Raw genomic sequence first — 17985 nt, 5'->3', positions numbered from 1 at the left:
GGGGTAGGGGTCACCAGGGACACTATCAGCAACAGATAGAATGAAGGGGCTGTGGGCCTCTTGAGTCAGAAAGAAGGAAAGAAGCAACAAGGGAGCTACAGCCTGTTAAAGAATGGTCATCAGATCCTCCCAAGGCCCAGCCTTCCTACAGACCTAACATGGGTTTTGAAAAGGTTCCAGATCAGTTTATAAGATGAGAATTGGAGTGAAAGGGAAAGAGTCTGGGGAGGCTGGACGTTCTGCCAAGTAGTCTACACACGAGGCAATCTGGAGGGACCACAGTGCAGTACCTTCCTTCGGGATGAGGTAACCATTGGAGAGATGTGGAGGCAGCAGCCATCACCCTGGAGGTCCACACTGCCTCAGGAAGCTACTCTTGGGCTAGCTTATAGTGGACAGGAGGAGCAGAAAGGTACCTGGATTCCTGAGCACATTACAGCTGGCGCTGGAGTAGCATCAGCCCTTATCCAGTCTAGGAAGACGAAGTACCTAGGGTCTGTGTTCTGTGACTGACCATGGGTAGTAGATCCCAGGACCTGGCTCCTGTCCCCACACCTGCCCACCCCATCCAGGAAAGGAGCATCATGAAGTTACATGGCCTGACACAAAACGTGCTTAGCCTCCTTAAAGCTTTTTCAGGAGAGAGCCTTCACCTTCTTCTCTGAGTTCTGCCCACTCTTCCTTTGATCTTCAGAGCAAGCGCTGCAGAGTTTGGTCTCCCATCACTGCCTGCTCATATGGTGACCCCTTGCTCCTCACTGACTCCTCCACAGAGAACTAGGGACCCTCCAGTTGCCAAACTGCAAAAACCCTGCTGAGGCTCCTCTTACCTGGCTTCTGTGGCCACCTCTTCCTCCTTCCTGAACCTCTCTTTTCCATTGGCCTTCCTAACACAGTGTTCCCCATACTTTTTAAGCCCCTGATCTCCTTTCTTTTCCCATGTTTATAGGTGCCAGGGCTCCTACACTATTCTGGGGCATACACCTGGTACTCACTCACCTCTACTGTCAAGGATTTCACTCCCATATCTCTATCTACCTATCAAGGTTCTTATAGGTATAGGTATACATATAGATATTGGTATTGATATATTTATCCTTAGCCCAGATCTGAATTTCTGAGTACTGGATTCTTAACTTTCTCCTCAGCAGCAGTGTCCACATATTTTGCAGACATTGCAAACCGAACATATTCAAAATTAAAACTATCTACCTTAAACTTGATTCTCTTGTTGTATTTACAAATATTTGGCAATATTTGCTGGCCACCAAGGTTGTTTTAGGACTAGGGAGGACATGGCCCAGTTTGAGCTAGGGAATGCGAGGAGAGATGCTCTTCGGGAAAGAATTACTTCATCCTTATAAACTGAACAACTGCACTCACATCCTGTGAATAAATAAGGAACCATATAGTTCTCAAAACATAATGGCAGCCATCCTATGATCACTAGCCATCCAGATAAGACAGGGTGAAGCAGCCATCTTAGATGTCTAGAAGGAAAACAGAGGAAAACTGAGACTTTGATGGCATTGTTGAACTTCTGGCTCAAGCCTTGCTGGAAGAACACCCTACCTCTGGAGTTATAAATTCCTTTCTAGGCAGTGGGTTGCGGGGGGGGGGGGGGTATAGCTCAGTGGTAGAGTGCACAAAGCCCTGCATTGCACAAACCCGTGGGTTGGATTCTCAGCACAACTAAATGAATGAATAAATAAATAAATTACCTTTCTATTTTAAGACTTCTAGAATTGAGTTTCTATTACTTGCAACCCAAAGCACCCTCAGTGATACAGCTAGTAGCGATCTTCAACAAGTATTTGTTGACTTGAACTCACCTCTAAAAATTCACTAATTATGTGTGAACCTCCAGGTAATGGAATGGCTCGACCCAGTTAAACAACATCTTATTAAGAAAGTGCATTAGCATCCAAGACTGCTTATTTTGAGGTTTATAGGAGTAATGGGCCTCATGAAGCACCTCAATTCATGGAGATAGCTAATGCTGCTGCCTCTCCATGAGCCCAAATCTCTCAATTTCCTTGTCTCTAAATCAAGGTGATAAGACTTGCACCTCCTGCTACCACCCCTGAGTCTTGAAAAAGTTGAGAAATCAAAAATAATTCTGAAAGGTTGTGTTTCCCACAGCAGAAATACAGATGTTGTCCATGTGCAGCAGGCTTCCTCCCCTTCAGAAGAGTGAATTTTCTTAGGAAACTTGTGAGAAGAGCCCTCAGGTTGGCTACTTACATTGAGAAAACCACTAATGAAGTGTCAAAATCACAAGCAAAACTTCCACTCATTATGCTTAAAACAAATTTATTGAAGAGCAATAAAATCTTTAAAATGAGGAGGTTGAATTATGTCAGGAGGTTTTGACCATACTGTTCTAACTTACTGGTAAATCACACAGCCCATTGGGAATGCATGTTGTCAGTACTTAGTACTAATTGTCGAAGTATTTACTGTAGTAGCTGTTAGTTTTGCCCATCTAGACTCCTTTCTTGTATTGCTACTAACACTCCCTCCCTTTTCCCTTTGAGGAATTCTCCACACCCATCCTTAGTCCATGCCATCAAGATGAGCCCAACTCCACCTTTATCCTGAGAGTGAGGAAGAGAGAGAGACAGAGAGAGAGAGACAGAGAGACAGAGAGAGAGAGAGCCTAGCCAATTCTCTTTTCACAGGAAGCACTAAGATTTGAGAACACAAGTCTAAGACAGTCAGAATCTATCACTCATGAAGAGTTCCTGTCTGACAATGCCAATACACAAAAAAGGAGAACCTAGGAGTGGATAACTAATCTAAGTCCCAAGGAAACCATTTGAAGCCCTGGATCCAGCCAGGACTGAGGGATCTCCTCCTGGATATTCTTTTATTTCCTAAATCAGTAAATTTCATCTTTTTAAGTCAGTTTGGGTCAGGGTTTTGTTACATATAAGAATCTTGAGTTTGCACCTGTGGAAAACAGAGTAAAATCAAGGTTACTGCTATCATAATATCTATCACACATTCAGATATATTTTCTTGTGGTGGGGGGCAGGTGGAGAAGAAGCCAGGACCAGCATTGGCCCCTGGTCTATTGTGTAGGTATCTCTGGAAGTGTCAGACCAGAAATCTGAGGCTGCCAAAGCAAAGTGTCCTGCTCATGGCTGTGACTCACAAGATAAAGGTTGAAAATCTTTTTACTGTGTTATTTCTTAAGTTTCTTCCAGCTCCACAACTTCCACAATGTGTAAGTGACTTTTATCACCACAGCCTGTTTCTATCTATAGTTTTTTTCTATTTCCCAAAACACTTCCTTGCCCAGCCCGTGGGCACACTGGCATTTCTACAACCCTGAGCAATCATCTGTGATTAATAATATGAGGTACAGAGGGAGAAACTGAAACCACAACAGGTGAGGCAACCTCCCCGCAGGTGGCCACAGAGCAGAGGACACCCCAGCTTCCTCACCCTGACTGGCTCCGTTTCCCTCTCCTGTGAGGAGTAAATGAGTTCATGAATAGGAAAGCACTTTGGAAAGAAACTCTATCCATGCCAGATGTACTATTATAAAGGCAAAACTAAGTACAGAGTGACCTTGTTGTCACCTCTAGAGGTGGGAATGCTTACAGATCACTCCTGCTTAATCTCCTGTACTCTGGGGAAACTATCTGGGGCTTTCTCCAGCAGGATAAAGTCTTGCATGTTTCTGACATGGTTTTCTCCAGAGGGGACCCATCAGAGAAAAACATTCTCTAGAAACAGCACCCTCTGATTATGCTCAACACAGGGTAATCCAAAAGCCAGAGGGTAATTGTGTAGATGTCAGGATTCAAAATTTATAGACATTGTGGACATGTGTGATGGTTTATTTGGGGAAATGGATTTGTCATGTGCAAAATATATGGCAGCGGATAAAGCATCCTGACAATATTGCACACTTGGGGGGGGGTGGAGGATTTTATTTTGAAAGCACACTGTTATGACATTTTAAAAATTCCAGAGTGAATGCTGAGCAGACCCAGAGGCTAAGGCAATGCTGGAACACACAGCTGTGCAGGACCAGGAAGAATCATCCATTTTGCCTCATAAAGTTCATTTTTCATTGCCTTCTATCTCAAATCATGGAGTTCAGCACCACTACTGTTTTAAAGCAAATTTGATTTGGCTATATTTAAAAGAGTGTAGAAGCTTCCAGGCCACCATACCACTGGCCCCAGCATGGAGGAGATGAGCTTTGGGGGAGCCAGCAGCACACATCCCTCCCATCCCTTGAAATGAGAAGACACTTAAACAAGTCTCAAAATCAGACTCCCAGATCACCTGAAGCAACCCCAAAGGGAAAGGAGATGGAACAATCTGATATTCAACCACCTGGACTCCCTGAACTGCCAACAAGAGAGGATCTGAAAAAAATGAAATCAGAAATAATTTCTCAGATAACACCAGAGATTGTGCCCATAGTGCAAGACATGATTAATAAATCTAGAGAAGAGCTGAGGAATATGATGGAAACCCAACATAGGAAACAAATGGAATCCATAAAACAGATGCAAACAGATTTCCAGATTAAAAACTCCATTGAAAGCTTACACAGCAGAATGAGCCAATGTGAGGACAGAATTTCAGATATAGAAGATAAGATTGCAATTAGTGACCAGGAAAATAAAAATTTCTTTAAGATAGTAAGGGACCATGAGAAATCAATCCAGCAACTGCTAGATGATACAAAGAAGAATAACATCGGACTGATCAGAATCAATGAAGAAACAGGAGAGAGTGCAGACAACATTAAAAAAAACTCTTCACAGAAGTGATGGCAAAAAACTTCCCAAGCAAGGAAAAGAACTTGACATACAGATAAGTGAGGCATATAGGATTCCAAATAGCCTTGATCAAAAAAAAAAAATGTACACATAGGCATATAATTGTTAAGAACAAAATTCTACAAGCAGTTAGAAACCCAACAGAAGAACAAAATTCTACAAGCACTTAGAGAAAAGAAACAAATCACATAAAAGGAAAGCCCATCAGAATCACAGCAGACTTCTCAACACAAACCCACAAGGCAAGAAGAGCATGAAGTGACTTATTTCAAACCCTAAAGGAAAACAGCCTCCAACCCAGATTGATGCACCCTGCAAAACTATCTTTCAAAACTGATGGCGAAATAAGATACTTTCATGACAAAGAGCACCTTAGGAACTTCATGAATACCAAATCAGCACTCCAAAAAAATTTAGACAATATCCTAGGAAAAGACAATGAGGATCACAACCCCAGGAAGCCCAGCAGAATGAATCCATTGGGAAGGACAAGAAATTAAATGCAAAGGGGGAGAATCCAACAAACAGAAAAAGTCATGACAAGGATAAGTCAATACATATCAGTTATAACCATCAATGTTTATGGTCTCAACTCGCCAATCAAAAGAAATAGACTGGCAGAATGGGTCAAGAAGCAAAATCCAACAATATACTGCATACAAGAAAGACACTTAATTAAAAAAGAAACTCATAGACTGAAAGATAAAGGGTGGAAAACAATACTCCATATGACAGGAACCTGAAAAAAAGCAGGAGTAGTTATCCTCTTTGCAGATCAAGTGGATTTCAAACCAACACTAATTAAGAGAGACAAAGAAGGACATTGCATCCTTGTAAAGGGAACAATCCAAGAGGAAGAGATGACAATTATAAACATATATGCACCAAACACTAGTGCGCCCAACTATATAAAAAAATACTAATGGACATGAAAAATCAAATAAGCACTAATACAATAGTAGTGGGGGACTTCAATATCCCACTGTCACAAATAGATCAACTAGACAAAAAATAAGCAACAAAATACTAGAACTCAATCAAATTCTTGAACTGATGAACTTAACAGATGTTTACAGAGTGTTCCACCCCACAAAATCAGAACGCACATTCTTTTCAGCTGCACACAGATCATTTTCCAAAATACACCACATATTCACTCATTGAACATGTTTAAGGAAGTGCAAAGAAATTGAAGTTATCCCCTGTATAGTATCAGACCATAGTGCAGTGAAATTGGAGATCAACACCAAAAGAAACTGCAAGAATTTCATAAACACATGGAAATTGAACAATACACTTCTGAATAACCAATGGGTCACAGAGGAAATTAAAGAAGAAATCAGACAGTTCCTACAATTCAATGACATGACAATACAACATATTGGAATCTATGGGACACAATGAAACCAGTCTTATGCGGGGAATTCATAGCAGTGAATACCCATATTAGGAAAACGGAGCAAGCCCAATTAAACAACCTGATGCTAAACCTCAAGCTTCTAAAAAAAGAAGAGCAGGACAACCCCAAAGCTCATACAAGGGAGGAAATTATAAAAATCAGAGCAGAAATCAATGCCATGGAGACTAAGAGAATGATACAAAAAATCAATAAAGCCAAGAGTTGGTTCTTCAACAGAGTAAACAAAATTGACAAACCCTTAGCCAACCTTATCAGGAAAAGGAAAGAAAAGGCCCAAATCCATGCATTAGGAATGAAAAGGATGAAATAACAATGGACTCAGCAGAAATCCAGAGGATCATCAATACCTACTTCCAGAACCTATATGCCAATAAGATGGACAACACGGAAGAAATGGACAGATTCCTAGATAATGTGTGAATTACCAAAGTTGAATGAAAAAGACCCAAAAATTCTAAACAACCCAATATCAATCAATGAAATTGAAAACATAATTAAAAACTTACCAACTAACAAAAGCCCAGGTCATGATGGCTTCACTGATGAATTCTACGAGACATTTAGAGAGGAACTGCTGCCACTACTGCTTAAACTCTTCAATGAAATTGAAAGGGAAGCAATACTCCTGAATTCATTCCTGGAAGCAAGCATCACCTTGATTCCCAAAGCAGAGAAAGACCCAACCGAAAAAGAGAACTGTAGGCCAATCTCACTAATGAACATAGATGCAAAAACCTTAATAAGATACTGGCAAATAAAATGCAGAAGATCATCAAGAAGATCATACACCCTGACCAAGTGGGATTCATCCCAGGGATGCAAGGATGGTTCAACATATGCATATCAATCAATGTAATACACTATATCAATAGAGCCAAGGACAAAAACCATATGATCATCTCAATAGATGCAGAAAATCATTTGACAAAATCCAACATGCATTTATGATAAAATTCCTACTAAAAATTGGAATAGATGGTCTCTACCTCAATTTTATAAAAGCCATCTATGAAAAACCAACAGCCAATATCATACTAAATGGCCAAAAACTGAAAGCCTTCACACTAAAATCAGGAACAAGACAAGGATGTCCACTATCACCAATCCTGTTCAATATAGTCTTGGAAACATTAGCCACAGCAATTAGACAAGAGAAAGAAGTAAAAGGAATAAAGTTAGGAAACAAAGAAGTCAAATTGTCATTATTTGCAGATGACATAATACTCTATATAGAAGACCCTAAGAACTCCACCAAAAGTCTTCTAGACTTAATAACCAAATTCAGTAAAGTAGCTGGATACAAGGTCAACACACAAAAATCAATAGCTTTCCTCTACACAAACAACAGACTCACTGAGAGAGAAATAGGGCAAACAATTCCTTTCACAATAGAATCCAAAAAACTGAAATACCTAGGAATCAGCCTAACAAAAGAAATCAAAGACCTCTTCTCTGAAAACTATAGCACTCTGAAAAGAGAGATTGAAGATGATATTAGAAAATGGAAAGTCATACCTTGCTCCTGGATAGGAAGAATCAACATAGTGAAAATGGCCATACTTCCAAAACTGCTATATAGATTCAATGCAATCCCAATTGAAATCCCCACAGCATACTTTACGGACCTTGAGAAAACAATCCAAAAATTCATTTGGAACAAGAAGAGACCTAGAATAGCAAAAGCAATTCTAGGCAACAGAGGCATGGCAGGGGGTATCACAATCCCCCACTTGAAACTATACTACAAAGCTACTGTGATAAAAACAGCATGGTAGTCAAAGAAACAGACCTGAGGACCAGTGGAACAGATTAGAAGATGCAGAAACAACGCCAGACACACTCAGCCATCTCATCTTTGACAAAGAAGCCAAACACCCTCACTGTAGGAAAGATATCCTCTTTAATAAATGGTGCTGGAAAAATTGGGCTTCAACTTGACAAAGATTAAAGCTAGACCTAGATCTCTCAGCATGCACTAAACTAAAATCGAAATGAATTAAGAATCTAAATAATAAAACAGAAATGCTGAACCGGCCGGAACAGAAGTTAGGCAGAACTCTTGAAGACATTGGGGTAGGAAAAGATTTTAGGAACAAAACCTCAGTTGCACATGAACTAGCACAAACAATCAACAAATGGGATCTCTTCTAATTAAAAAGCTTCTGCACAGCAGGAGAAACCAGCAACAGTGTGCAGAGACAACCTACAATGTGGGAAAAAATTTTCACCTGCTGTTTCTCAGACAAAGATCTACTATCTAGAATCTATAAAGAACTTTAAAAAAATCAGACCTCCCAAAATTAAAGACCCAGTCCAAAAATGGGCATCTGAAATGAACAGACATTTCTCAGACAAAGAAGTAGTAATAGCGAATAAGCATATGAAAAAATATTCAACATCACTGGTCCTTCGAGAGATGCAAATGAAAATAATGCTGAGATTCCACCTCACCCCAGAAAAAATGGCTGCTATCATGAAATCAACCTATAACAAATGCTGGCAGGGCTGTGGGGAAAGAGGAACCCTGCTCCACTGCTAGGGGGAGTGCAGACTGGTGCAACCACTACGGAAATCAGTATGAAGATACCTCAAAGAACTAGGACTGGAAGTCCCATTTGACCCAGCTATTCCCCTGCTGGGCACCTTCCCCAAAGAATTAAAAGAATCATAACACAGCGAGTGAAATATGTGCACCCATGTTCATAGCAGCACAGTTTGTAATAGCTAAAACTTGGAAACAGCCCAATTGTCCATCAACTGGAGACTGGATAAAGAAAATGTGGGATTTTTTAAAAATATAAAATGGAGTACTACTCAGCCATAAAAAATGAGAAATTAGAGATATTTATAGCTAAATGGATGCACACTGAGGCAATACTCTTAAGTGAAATAAATAGGACACACATGTGTAAATACCAAATAGTTTCTCTAGTGTGAGAAACTGAAAGTGTAAATAAGGACTAAAAGGTATAATAGATAATGTGAAATAGGAAGAAAAGGGGCAAAGGGGAAGGAGAAGTGGGAGGGGTACGGGAAAGGAAAAAAGGGAATGGAATTAATATGAGAAAGTGATAAAAAATGGAAAGCCTTTGTAGATAGGGAGGGATGGAGGGGTTGACAGGAGGGCAGGGGAATGGGGAAAAAAATAAGAACCAAGAGAGATTACGTAAAGGTGCAAATTTCCAATGATGAATGCCATTATATTGTATACCTAAAACATACGAATAAAATTAATATGAAAAATAAATGTTTAATATAAAAATGATGGTGAAGATTCTTTTTTTGCAAATAAGATTAATAACTCTGAAATTTAAAATTTGCCCAAAAATCCCAAAATTTTCAACCTGCATGCTCAGCAAACTGCAAACGAAGCTCATTCTCTTGCCAGCTGCTTGCCACATGGTTACCATCCTTTGTCAGAAAGAATCTTGTATCATGGGATTTGTTCGTGTGTTTTGTGCCTGTGTGAGATTCTAACACGCAACTCTCCTAGAAGACGCAGCTTCCTCAGACTCAGATGCAGTTAATGTTCTCAGAGGGCTTATTGTGTAGTATAAACTTACACACATCCGCTACTTTAAACCTAACAACAGGCCAGAGAGAGAACACCAGCCTCACATCACAGAGAAGATGGAGGCTGAGCTCTGACTCCCTCCCCGAGGTTCATCAGCAGGAGGAAGCTGCAGACCTGGAACTCACAGGGTTTCTAACTCCTCCACACCGCAGCCACCCTGTGAGAAAGGCACCGAGCCCATTCATGCACACATGAGCTCACTGGTCTCCTGGTGTGTGCCCAGCACCTTACTAGGCACTGGGTTAATGGACACAGAAGGATGTCCGCAGTGGAACGAGGCAGTGTCCAGGTTAGTTCCAGCAGATGTCAGTATCTGGAGAGACGCCGGGTGATAAGAGATGGGGCGGGGGCGTCGAGAACAGGCTTCCCCCGGATGGGGTGGGGAAGAGCGCAAGCAACCAGAGTTCTCCTGCTCTGGTAAACCCTACCCAGAGCCTGGAGGTCAGAGTCAGAGAGTGTAAGTTCCGGAGGAGGACTCCACAGACAGGAGAAGCATTAAGAAGGCAGCCCAGTGTGCACGTCTGACGTACGTACGATGCTGCTGTTCTCAGCTAGTTTCAAGTGGTCTCCACAGGCGACACGTGGAAGACAGGCAGGCAGCAGAGCTGTGCTCCTTCGGTCAGTTCGCTCAGACAAGGGACCTAACCAACGCCTGTCCAGAGGAGAGGGAGATGTGAGGTACATTGTCCTGTCCCTGAGACCACGTGGCTCACAAAGTCAGCATGCAAAACCTCAGCACAGAAAGGACAGCAGCTCTGTCAGTCACGCCAGTGTGCCGTCCAGGAGATGAGTCTCTGCTACGTACCCTACACCACAGATGAGCACAGTGACCTGGAAGCCGCGTCTTTGGGCCAAAGACTGAGCAATCTGCTTCGAGATGAAGGTGGCTCAGGAACCAGAGGGGGACGCGCACCGGTAAGCGAGGCGAGAGAAAACGCAGATTGCCTCGACTTTTCCAACTTCCCTTCCAGGGGAGGCTGGGGAGTCAAATCAGATTAGATCTCCCAGAGTTGGGAGGCGGTGTGCAGCTGAGAGGGGTGGAAAGAGAGCAAGGGCCAGGTTTACAAGGTCTCAGTGAGATCACAGGAGCAGCAGGAGAAACAAGGACGCAGATACACACCCCAGCGCCTGCATCGAAGCTGTGGACTGGTCCTAGGAGTGAGGGGCACCGTTTGGTTTTGACTTTGATTTGACTTTTGGACGTTTTTTCATGACAATCCACATTTTATATACTCATCCCATAAGTATGCTAATTAAAGCAGTTTCCCAAACTCGGCTTGCGAGCTGGTATTTTCATCATCTTTCTCTCTCTCTCTTTCTTTCTTTCTTTCTTTCTTCTCTCTCTCTCTCTCTCTCTCTCTCTCTCTCTCTCTCTCTCTCTCTCTCTCTCTCTCTGTCTCTCTTTCTCTCTCTTTCGTCCTGTGGTATAGTACTGGGGATTGAACCCAGGGCCTCACACATGCTAGGCAAGAGTTCTTTCACTGAGCTACTTCTCCAGCCCCCATTTTTATGGGTTTTTTGGTTTTTGTTGTTGTTTTTGGTACCGGGGATCGAACTCAGGACCTTGTGCTTTTGAGGCAGGTGGAGGAACCACTGAGCTAAATCCCTGGCCCCATTTTTATGTTTTAAAAGTATGATTCACTAAACTGATTTAACAGCCCACTAATGGATCATAGTTTGCTGTTTAAAAAGCATTATCTTAAATCCTATGTCTTTACACCCTTTGGCTATTCATTTTTTTCTATCATTAGCCCTTAGCAGTGCTGTGTTTTCGGATGTCTATTCTTTTCCTAAGCCCTTTCTTTGAGAACTGTTTTCTACTCCTCCTACCTGGGCACCCCAGAAGGAGTTGAGGCTGAGGATCTACACCTCTACAACATGCTGTTTTCAATTTGAGCATATCTAATTGGACAGGAGTAGATAACTGACTCACAATGGATGACCAAAATGTTTTCCTCTTCCCCCAGGAATGTAGAACTAGGTCACTGAGAGAATAATTAGATGGTAGGAGGTTCTTGTGACGGGGCTATAATATTTGGTTGTGCAGGTTGTGAACTACAAACTTTAGAGATTATCAGTCCCATAGACTATAATGTAAAATCCGCCTTCTAGAACTGCCTCATGTGTATCATACACAACTGTCTGTGACAGCTCTACTGGACCTGAAAGTTAATTTAATCCTAGGGCTAAAATGGCCATACTGTATCCTATCACGTACATACAAAGTTTTAACATTCTTTATGATATTACCTGCTGGAACCAGAATTCATTTTAGAGAAAGAATTTTTTATTGGAAAATACCTTGATAAACTGCTTTTAGAGAATCCTTCAATAACAAACAGAAGGCAGTGCCATGGCATCAGAAGAAGAGGCAATCCACTCTACTTGAGACAAAGGGGAGAAATTCAATTTCTTGGTTTTTCTTCTAAAATGGAGAGAGAGAGAGTTGGACAATGCTATGCTAGGTGGAGGCTGATAGACCACTACCCAGAATAGCAATCTATAAACAGCAGTGAAATCTCACCAGGGTAAGAAAAATGTCACTGGAAATGGAAAGGAAGTGAGAAATTTCAGGTTGCCAAAACTTCTCAGAAAAGAAAGGCACATTTGTAACAAGTACATTGTTAAACTGCATGGGTTTGGGATGAGCCTACCAGGAGCTGATGACATAAAAACAGTTGGTTTTAAAACAACTTTAACAGACACAGAGCAATGGAGCTGACAAGAGAGGCAGGAGGTGAAGGCAGGCATCTCACTGCCCACAGATGTGCTGAGGACACACACAGGAGAAAGGCCAATCGTTTTCATTAAATGGTGCTTGGAAACTTGGAAATCCTCATGCAGAAGCCTGAAAGTAGAACTCTGTGTCTCACTGTTGCACAAATCAACCCAAGACAATTAAAGAGGTAAATGTAAGACCTGAAGAGAAAGGTTTAAGCAGATACAGAGAGACACCGTGTTGTTCTTGTATTAGTAGATCCAGCCGGGGCAACAAAATGTTTTATTGCTCAAAAACAATAGTTTGTTTTCTGCTTACCTGACAGCTTGACCATAGCTCTCCTCCCTGAAGTGATTCAGGTTCCTTCCAGTAGGTGGCTGCACTAGCCTCCAGGGCAGCGATGGCGAACCTGTTAGAGCTCAAGTACCCAAATTGCAACCAAAACCTACTTATTTATTGCAAAGTTCCAACACTGTCCCCGTGTCATTGTTAGCGAGTGCTCTGCTGCTGGGGCGATGCTGAGGCTACGCTGGGGCGACCTGGCTCACGTGCGACAGAGAAGGCTCTGCGTGCCTGGCCGGGCCGAGTGCCATAGGTTCACCAGCACTGCCCCAGGGCCTAGGACCTCGCCCTTTCCTTTGTCCATCAGCGGAGGGGGAATGAGGGCAAAGGAACACACCTTCGACCCTTCCACTCACATTCTGTTGGCCAGAACTCACTCCTACCTCCACGCCCAACTGCCTGGAGAGCTGGGGAAAGTGGATGTCACATAAGAGAACAATGATCGTTAAGGAGTGGGGTTTTAGTAAACAGCTGCCAGCCTATTACTGTCCACTCTTCTGGACACTGACGATCCGTTAGCAGCCTTCGGCCCACCCAGAGGCTGCACTCAGGCTGCCCTTAAGGAAGCCAATACAAAGTCCCATTCCGTCACTGTACTCCATGCCTCCGAGTCCAGGATGCTACAGGTCACAGTTTGTTCTCAGTCTGTCTTCTGTGTGGCTTCTCATGGTTCAGCAATTCACTGATTAAAGGGCCATTATCTGTGTCCTGAACACACACTCATTACAGAGTGCAGAACAGGAATCATTAAGAGCAATGAGACCCTCATCCGATTTAAAAAAAAAAAAAAAGAACGGGGAAACAGACAGCTACACAGTGTGATGGAATCCTGCTCAAGTTTTTTTGGGTGTGCAGTATGAAGATGCTCTGTCTGACGGTGGGGTTAAGTCCCTTCCTTAGTCCCTTACCCTGCTCTCCGGGAGGAGGAATTACATGTCTATATTCCTTCCTCTAGAGTTTCCTTCCTTTTCCATTACCCACTCAGGCTGCTTCCGGAGTGCCCCCTTGAAGATTGTACAGCCTTCATAGCCCGATGCCTGCTCATACAAATTTAAGACCCAAGGATAAGGCTTAAGCAGCCAAAGTTTATTTCATCTGAGCTTCTGATTTCTTTGGGAATACAATTCCCTCAAAAACAATAAGCTTCTCATTTATATGCTTCCAGCAAATTCCAAATGCCAGTAACCACACCCAGAGTTCTTTCCTCAGATCTAGTTCTGAGGCCTAAATATTTGTTTCTTTGTCTCCATAGCTTTCTCTGGACTTAATGACAACTACTTTGAGGCCATTTGAACAATAGCTTTGGCTGGGAAAGCTACAGGGTTCATTGCTGCAGGGACTCACTGCTATATTTAACTGGGAATTCTTTTCTTTAAATATAATACAAGTATTAACTGTGAATTTTTAATGGGCTTTTCTCCTCTCAAATGTGTGTGTGTGTGTGTGTGTGTGTGTGTGTGTGTTTTCCTTGTCTTGTTCTGAGTCTGGAATCCAGAATCAACAGGCTTTTCCAAATGTAGGGACTCCCTGCATTCTCTTTCATTTCTCCCCATAAACTGGTCAATTATTGCCAGGAATCATATTTTTCTAGTAATTACTTCTTATAAGCAGCAAGGAACTCAACTCAAACACACTCTAACATTCTCTCTCCCATTTCCTCTCTTCTCCCTCTCCCTCTTTCTGTCTCTTGTTATTATGGTACTGGGCCTTGAACCTAGGGCCTTCACACTGAGCTATATCTCTAGCTCTTTTTGTTTCTTATTTTGGTACAGTGTTCCACTAAGTTTCCCAGGCTAGCCTTGAACTCACAATTCTCCTACCTCAGCCTCCAGAATAGTTGGCAGCCTGTGGCACTATTGGAAGACAGTAGAACCTTGAAGAGGTGTGGCCTAGTGTAAGGAAGTTAGGTCACTGGGGGGCGGTGCCTTGGGACCCTGCCCCCCACCTGCTTCTTGGCTGCCATGATGTGAGCACCACATGCTCCTGCTGTGATATATTGTGCCACTACAAGCCCAAGGAACAGGAACAAGCAACCATGGACTGAAACCTCTGCCACTGAGCCAAAATAAGCGCTGCCTCATCACAAGTCGATTTATCTCAGGTCTTTGTTACAGCAACAGAAAGCTGACACACCTACCTTACTCTATGAAGGCGGGAACTCTTGGAACCATCTTGCCACAACAAAGGGGAGCCTGGAACTGCTGGGGCCCATGGCACCACATGGAGGCAGAAAACCAAGCCAATCCAGCCCAAGGCAGAACTTAGATATGGAGAGAACCAAGTCCTGATGACCTCCTTTGCACCATGAAGCCAGCCAGCCTCTTCTGAAGCCAGCCTGGCCTTGGACATTTTAGTTAATTGGCCCAATACATTTCCTTCTTCACTTACACCAATTTGAATTGAGTTTCCTATCTCATCAGAAAGGGACCTAACTGATAATTCCCCCCACTCCAGCAGTGGCAGGCAATGGGAGAGACAGTGAGAGTTCTCTTAGAACTAAAATGCAGGGATGAAACTCCAGTTTGATTTAACACATCAGTGGGGCCAACGTGAACCATGGATAAGCTCTACTGAAGCGTAAAACCAACATGTGACTCTTCCCCCAATTTAACCCTGTCAGCTCTTGAGACACAGATCACTGGGATCTTCCAGTGAATATTTCACATCTCTGTCGGAGTTGATCAAATTTCTCAAAGCAGGTGAGGTGGGAGTGGAACACTAGCGCTCAATGAGGCAGCTGCCTGGTGATCCCAAAGCCCTGGGAGGTCTTGGATAAAACCTGGCCAAGAAACAAAGGCAGAGATTTTTTTCAGTCCAGCCTGTCCCGGTCAGCCACTGAGTCCTCATGCACAATGGCACATACTAAGCAGTCTCTCTTCCAGGCCGAGCCCTGGGAGCTCGCTGCAGGTGCCCTGGCAGAGCACAGAGAGCCTGGCAAAGGCCAGGTGGCTTTGTTTCCTCCTGCTGCCTCCTCCTTCGAAGTAGTTTGTTACAGCATGAGCCGGTGCTATTATGTAATACAACACAAGCTCGGCCTGACTCCACTAGAGTGCGAGAGAGAGGAAAATATTTAAATGGTTTAAACACACCACGGACTTTGGACTTTGAAAGAAGGGCAAGACATTGAAATTCTAATATACCCTAGACTTTGTACAAGGTACCTCTTATAAAGGCAAACACTTGTTACATGATAAGAGGCTTTCAGTGCAGGGCCAACAGTCATAAAGCCTGTATTTCTAATACTTCTTGGCACTGCCCGACCAACTTCCTTCCAAGGATCTCCACAAGCTTTGAAAACGTTTGCTGCGGAATAACTTTGCACATTTACACACACACATGCACACATATATGCACATTCACACACACAACTATGGTTACTTTTAAAAGTCACCCTTGAGAATAAGCAAAGGGTGATTATACACACTCCTTTTAATTAACAAATGCATCCTCCTGTAACCACATATCTCCTGAGACAGGAATAAGAAGCACAATACCCAGGAGATGGAAATGAGTCCAGCTGTTTTTTAACCCTTTGTAAAAGTACGGGGATGCTATGTAAAGAACGCGATTTCTGAGCAGAAGTATGTGGGGCAAGAATGCCATAAGCCATTGAGGCACAAAACAGCAGAAGCCCTGGAGGCTATGAGCAGGTGGACAGTCGTGCTCATACCTAGCCAAGCCCTCTCATACCTGTGCAGGTCCTTCTGGGTCAACCTGTGAGGTCTCAAGGTCAGAGGCAGATGAGAGGAAGTTTTACTCTGGGAAATAAACAGCAGCCAGGGCCAAAAAGAAAGTTTAAATCATGGTCACCAAGGAGAAAAACAAAGGTTGAAGCTAGAACTGTAGAGTTTCAGGGTATGACAAGTATAGAAAAATAAGCCACAACCTGAGAAGGTCAGGTAGAAAGGTCAAGGACAAGGTAAGTCAGGGCAAATAATTTAGCAGAGAGGAAAAAAAATAAGAGATTTTTTAAAAATTGGCACTTGTGACTGCAGGCAGGTCCAGAATCCATAGGGCGGGCCAGAAGCTGGAAATTCAAATGAGAGCTGGTGTTGCAGGCTGGAGTCTGAAATCCGGACAGCAGACCAACAGGATTTCAACTCAGATGGACTTTCTCTGTTTCAGTCTTCAAACAGAATTCCTTCCTTACCAGGAAACCGCAGGCTTCATTCTTAAGGCCTTCAATAGGTTGGATGAGGCCCACCCATATTACGGAGAATAAACTGCTCTATTTGAAGTCGACTCATTGTAAATGTTAACCGTATCTACAGAATATCTCCACAACAGCATTGAGACTAAGGTGTGGCCCCAAATTAGCACAGGCTAGACAGTGGACACATAAATTTAACCATCATGTAGTACTAAAAAGATGCCCAATGGAACCAGATATTTACTGAGGTTTTTGCTCATAGAGACTTAGGGCTAATGATCCTCTACAGGTGGATAACTCAGGAACCAGATAACGCTGGGAAGTGCCACTTGGATCACCCACGGAGCGCACAGGATGTAGGTCTCCTAAATCCCAATTCAATGCTTTTTCAAGTTCCGTACCTAGGCATCCTAAGCCTCTCATTGTGCCAACTCCCAGGCGGTTTCTTTTTTGATCAGACTTGGTTGGGTGTAAAAATGGCCATGTCCTTTTCAATTAGTGCTGGCAAGATGACATTCTGATCTTCCAAATAGCTGTTTCTTCAGGAACCTCAGGAGGAAGTTAGGTATAGCAGAAGGCTAAAGACAACAACAAAATGCAAGAGTTTCCAAGAGGCTGAAAAGCACATGTGCATTTGGTGCTTTGCCCTTGTGAGTTTTATGTCAGAGCTGTCTATGTTCCAGCCAGCAATTACTTTGGGAATTCTCATCTGTACCTATGTTCACCTCCTTGCAAAACTGAGTTGTATCGAGATTCAACTGCCTATCAGGACAGAGCTATTTACTTTTCCATTGGTTAGGTCTCAAATGGTAAAATCGGCTTGTTTCTGACTCTTTGTGAATGGAATGAGAGCATTTGCTGTGTGGACCCATCTGGCCCATGCACAGCCTGGGTTGTTCCATCGAACCCGCTGGCATCCCTCTGAGGTCAGAATCCTCCCGTGACTGGGGTGGCTCCAGAAAGTGCTTAGAGAAA

General features: G+C 43.0%; 1 protein-coding gene across 5 annotated transcripts in view; it reads right to left on the bottom strand.

Moving 5' to 3' along the window:
• The window catches only part of Xpnpep1 (X-prolyl aminopeptidase 1), a 96998-nt gene extending 81640 nt beyond the window's left edge, over positions 1–15358 (bottom strand). Inside the window, exon 1 of one of the 5 annotated variants that reach the window (XR_015440494.1) lies at positions 14998–15325. Coding sequence is in view for 1 of the 5 variants with exons in the window: in XM_087185341.1 (XP_087041467.1) it covers positions 14998–15209 (212 nt within the window). In the remaining 4 variants the exon portion in view is untranslated. Of the gene's footprint in view, positions 1–12836; positions 13014–14997 lie in introns of those variants that run through there. The other 4 variants (XR_015440495.1, XM_087185341.1, XM_087185340.1 and 1 more) reach the window with 4 other exon arrangements.
• Positions 15359–17985: the final 2627 nt, after the last annotated feature.

This window comes from Heterocephalus glaber, unplaced genomic scaffold, assembly GCF_053883595.1.
Source record: "Heterocephalus glaber isolate CG9 unplaced genomic scaffold, H.glaber_assembly_v1.0 deba00001497, whole genome shotgun sequence".
NCBI classification, from domain to species: domain Eukaryota; kingdom Metazoa; phylum Chordata; class Mammalia; order Rodentia; family Bathyergidae; genus Heterocephalus; species Heterocephalus glaber.
This window is presented reverse-complemented; position numbering and strand designations above follow the sequence as displayed.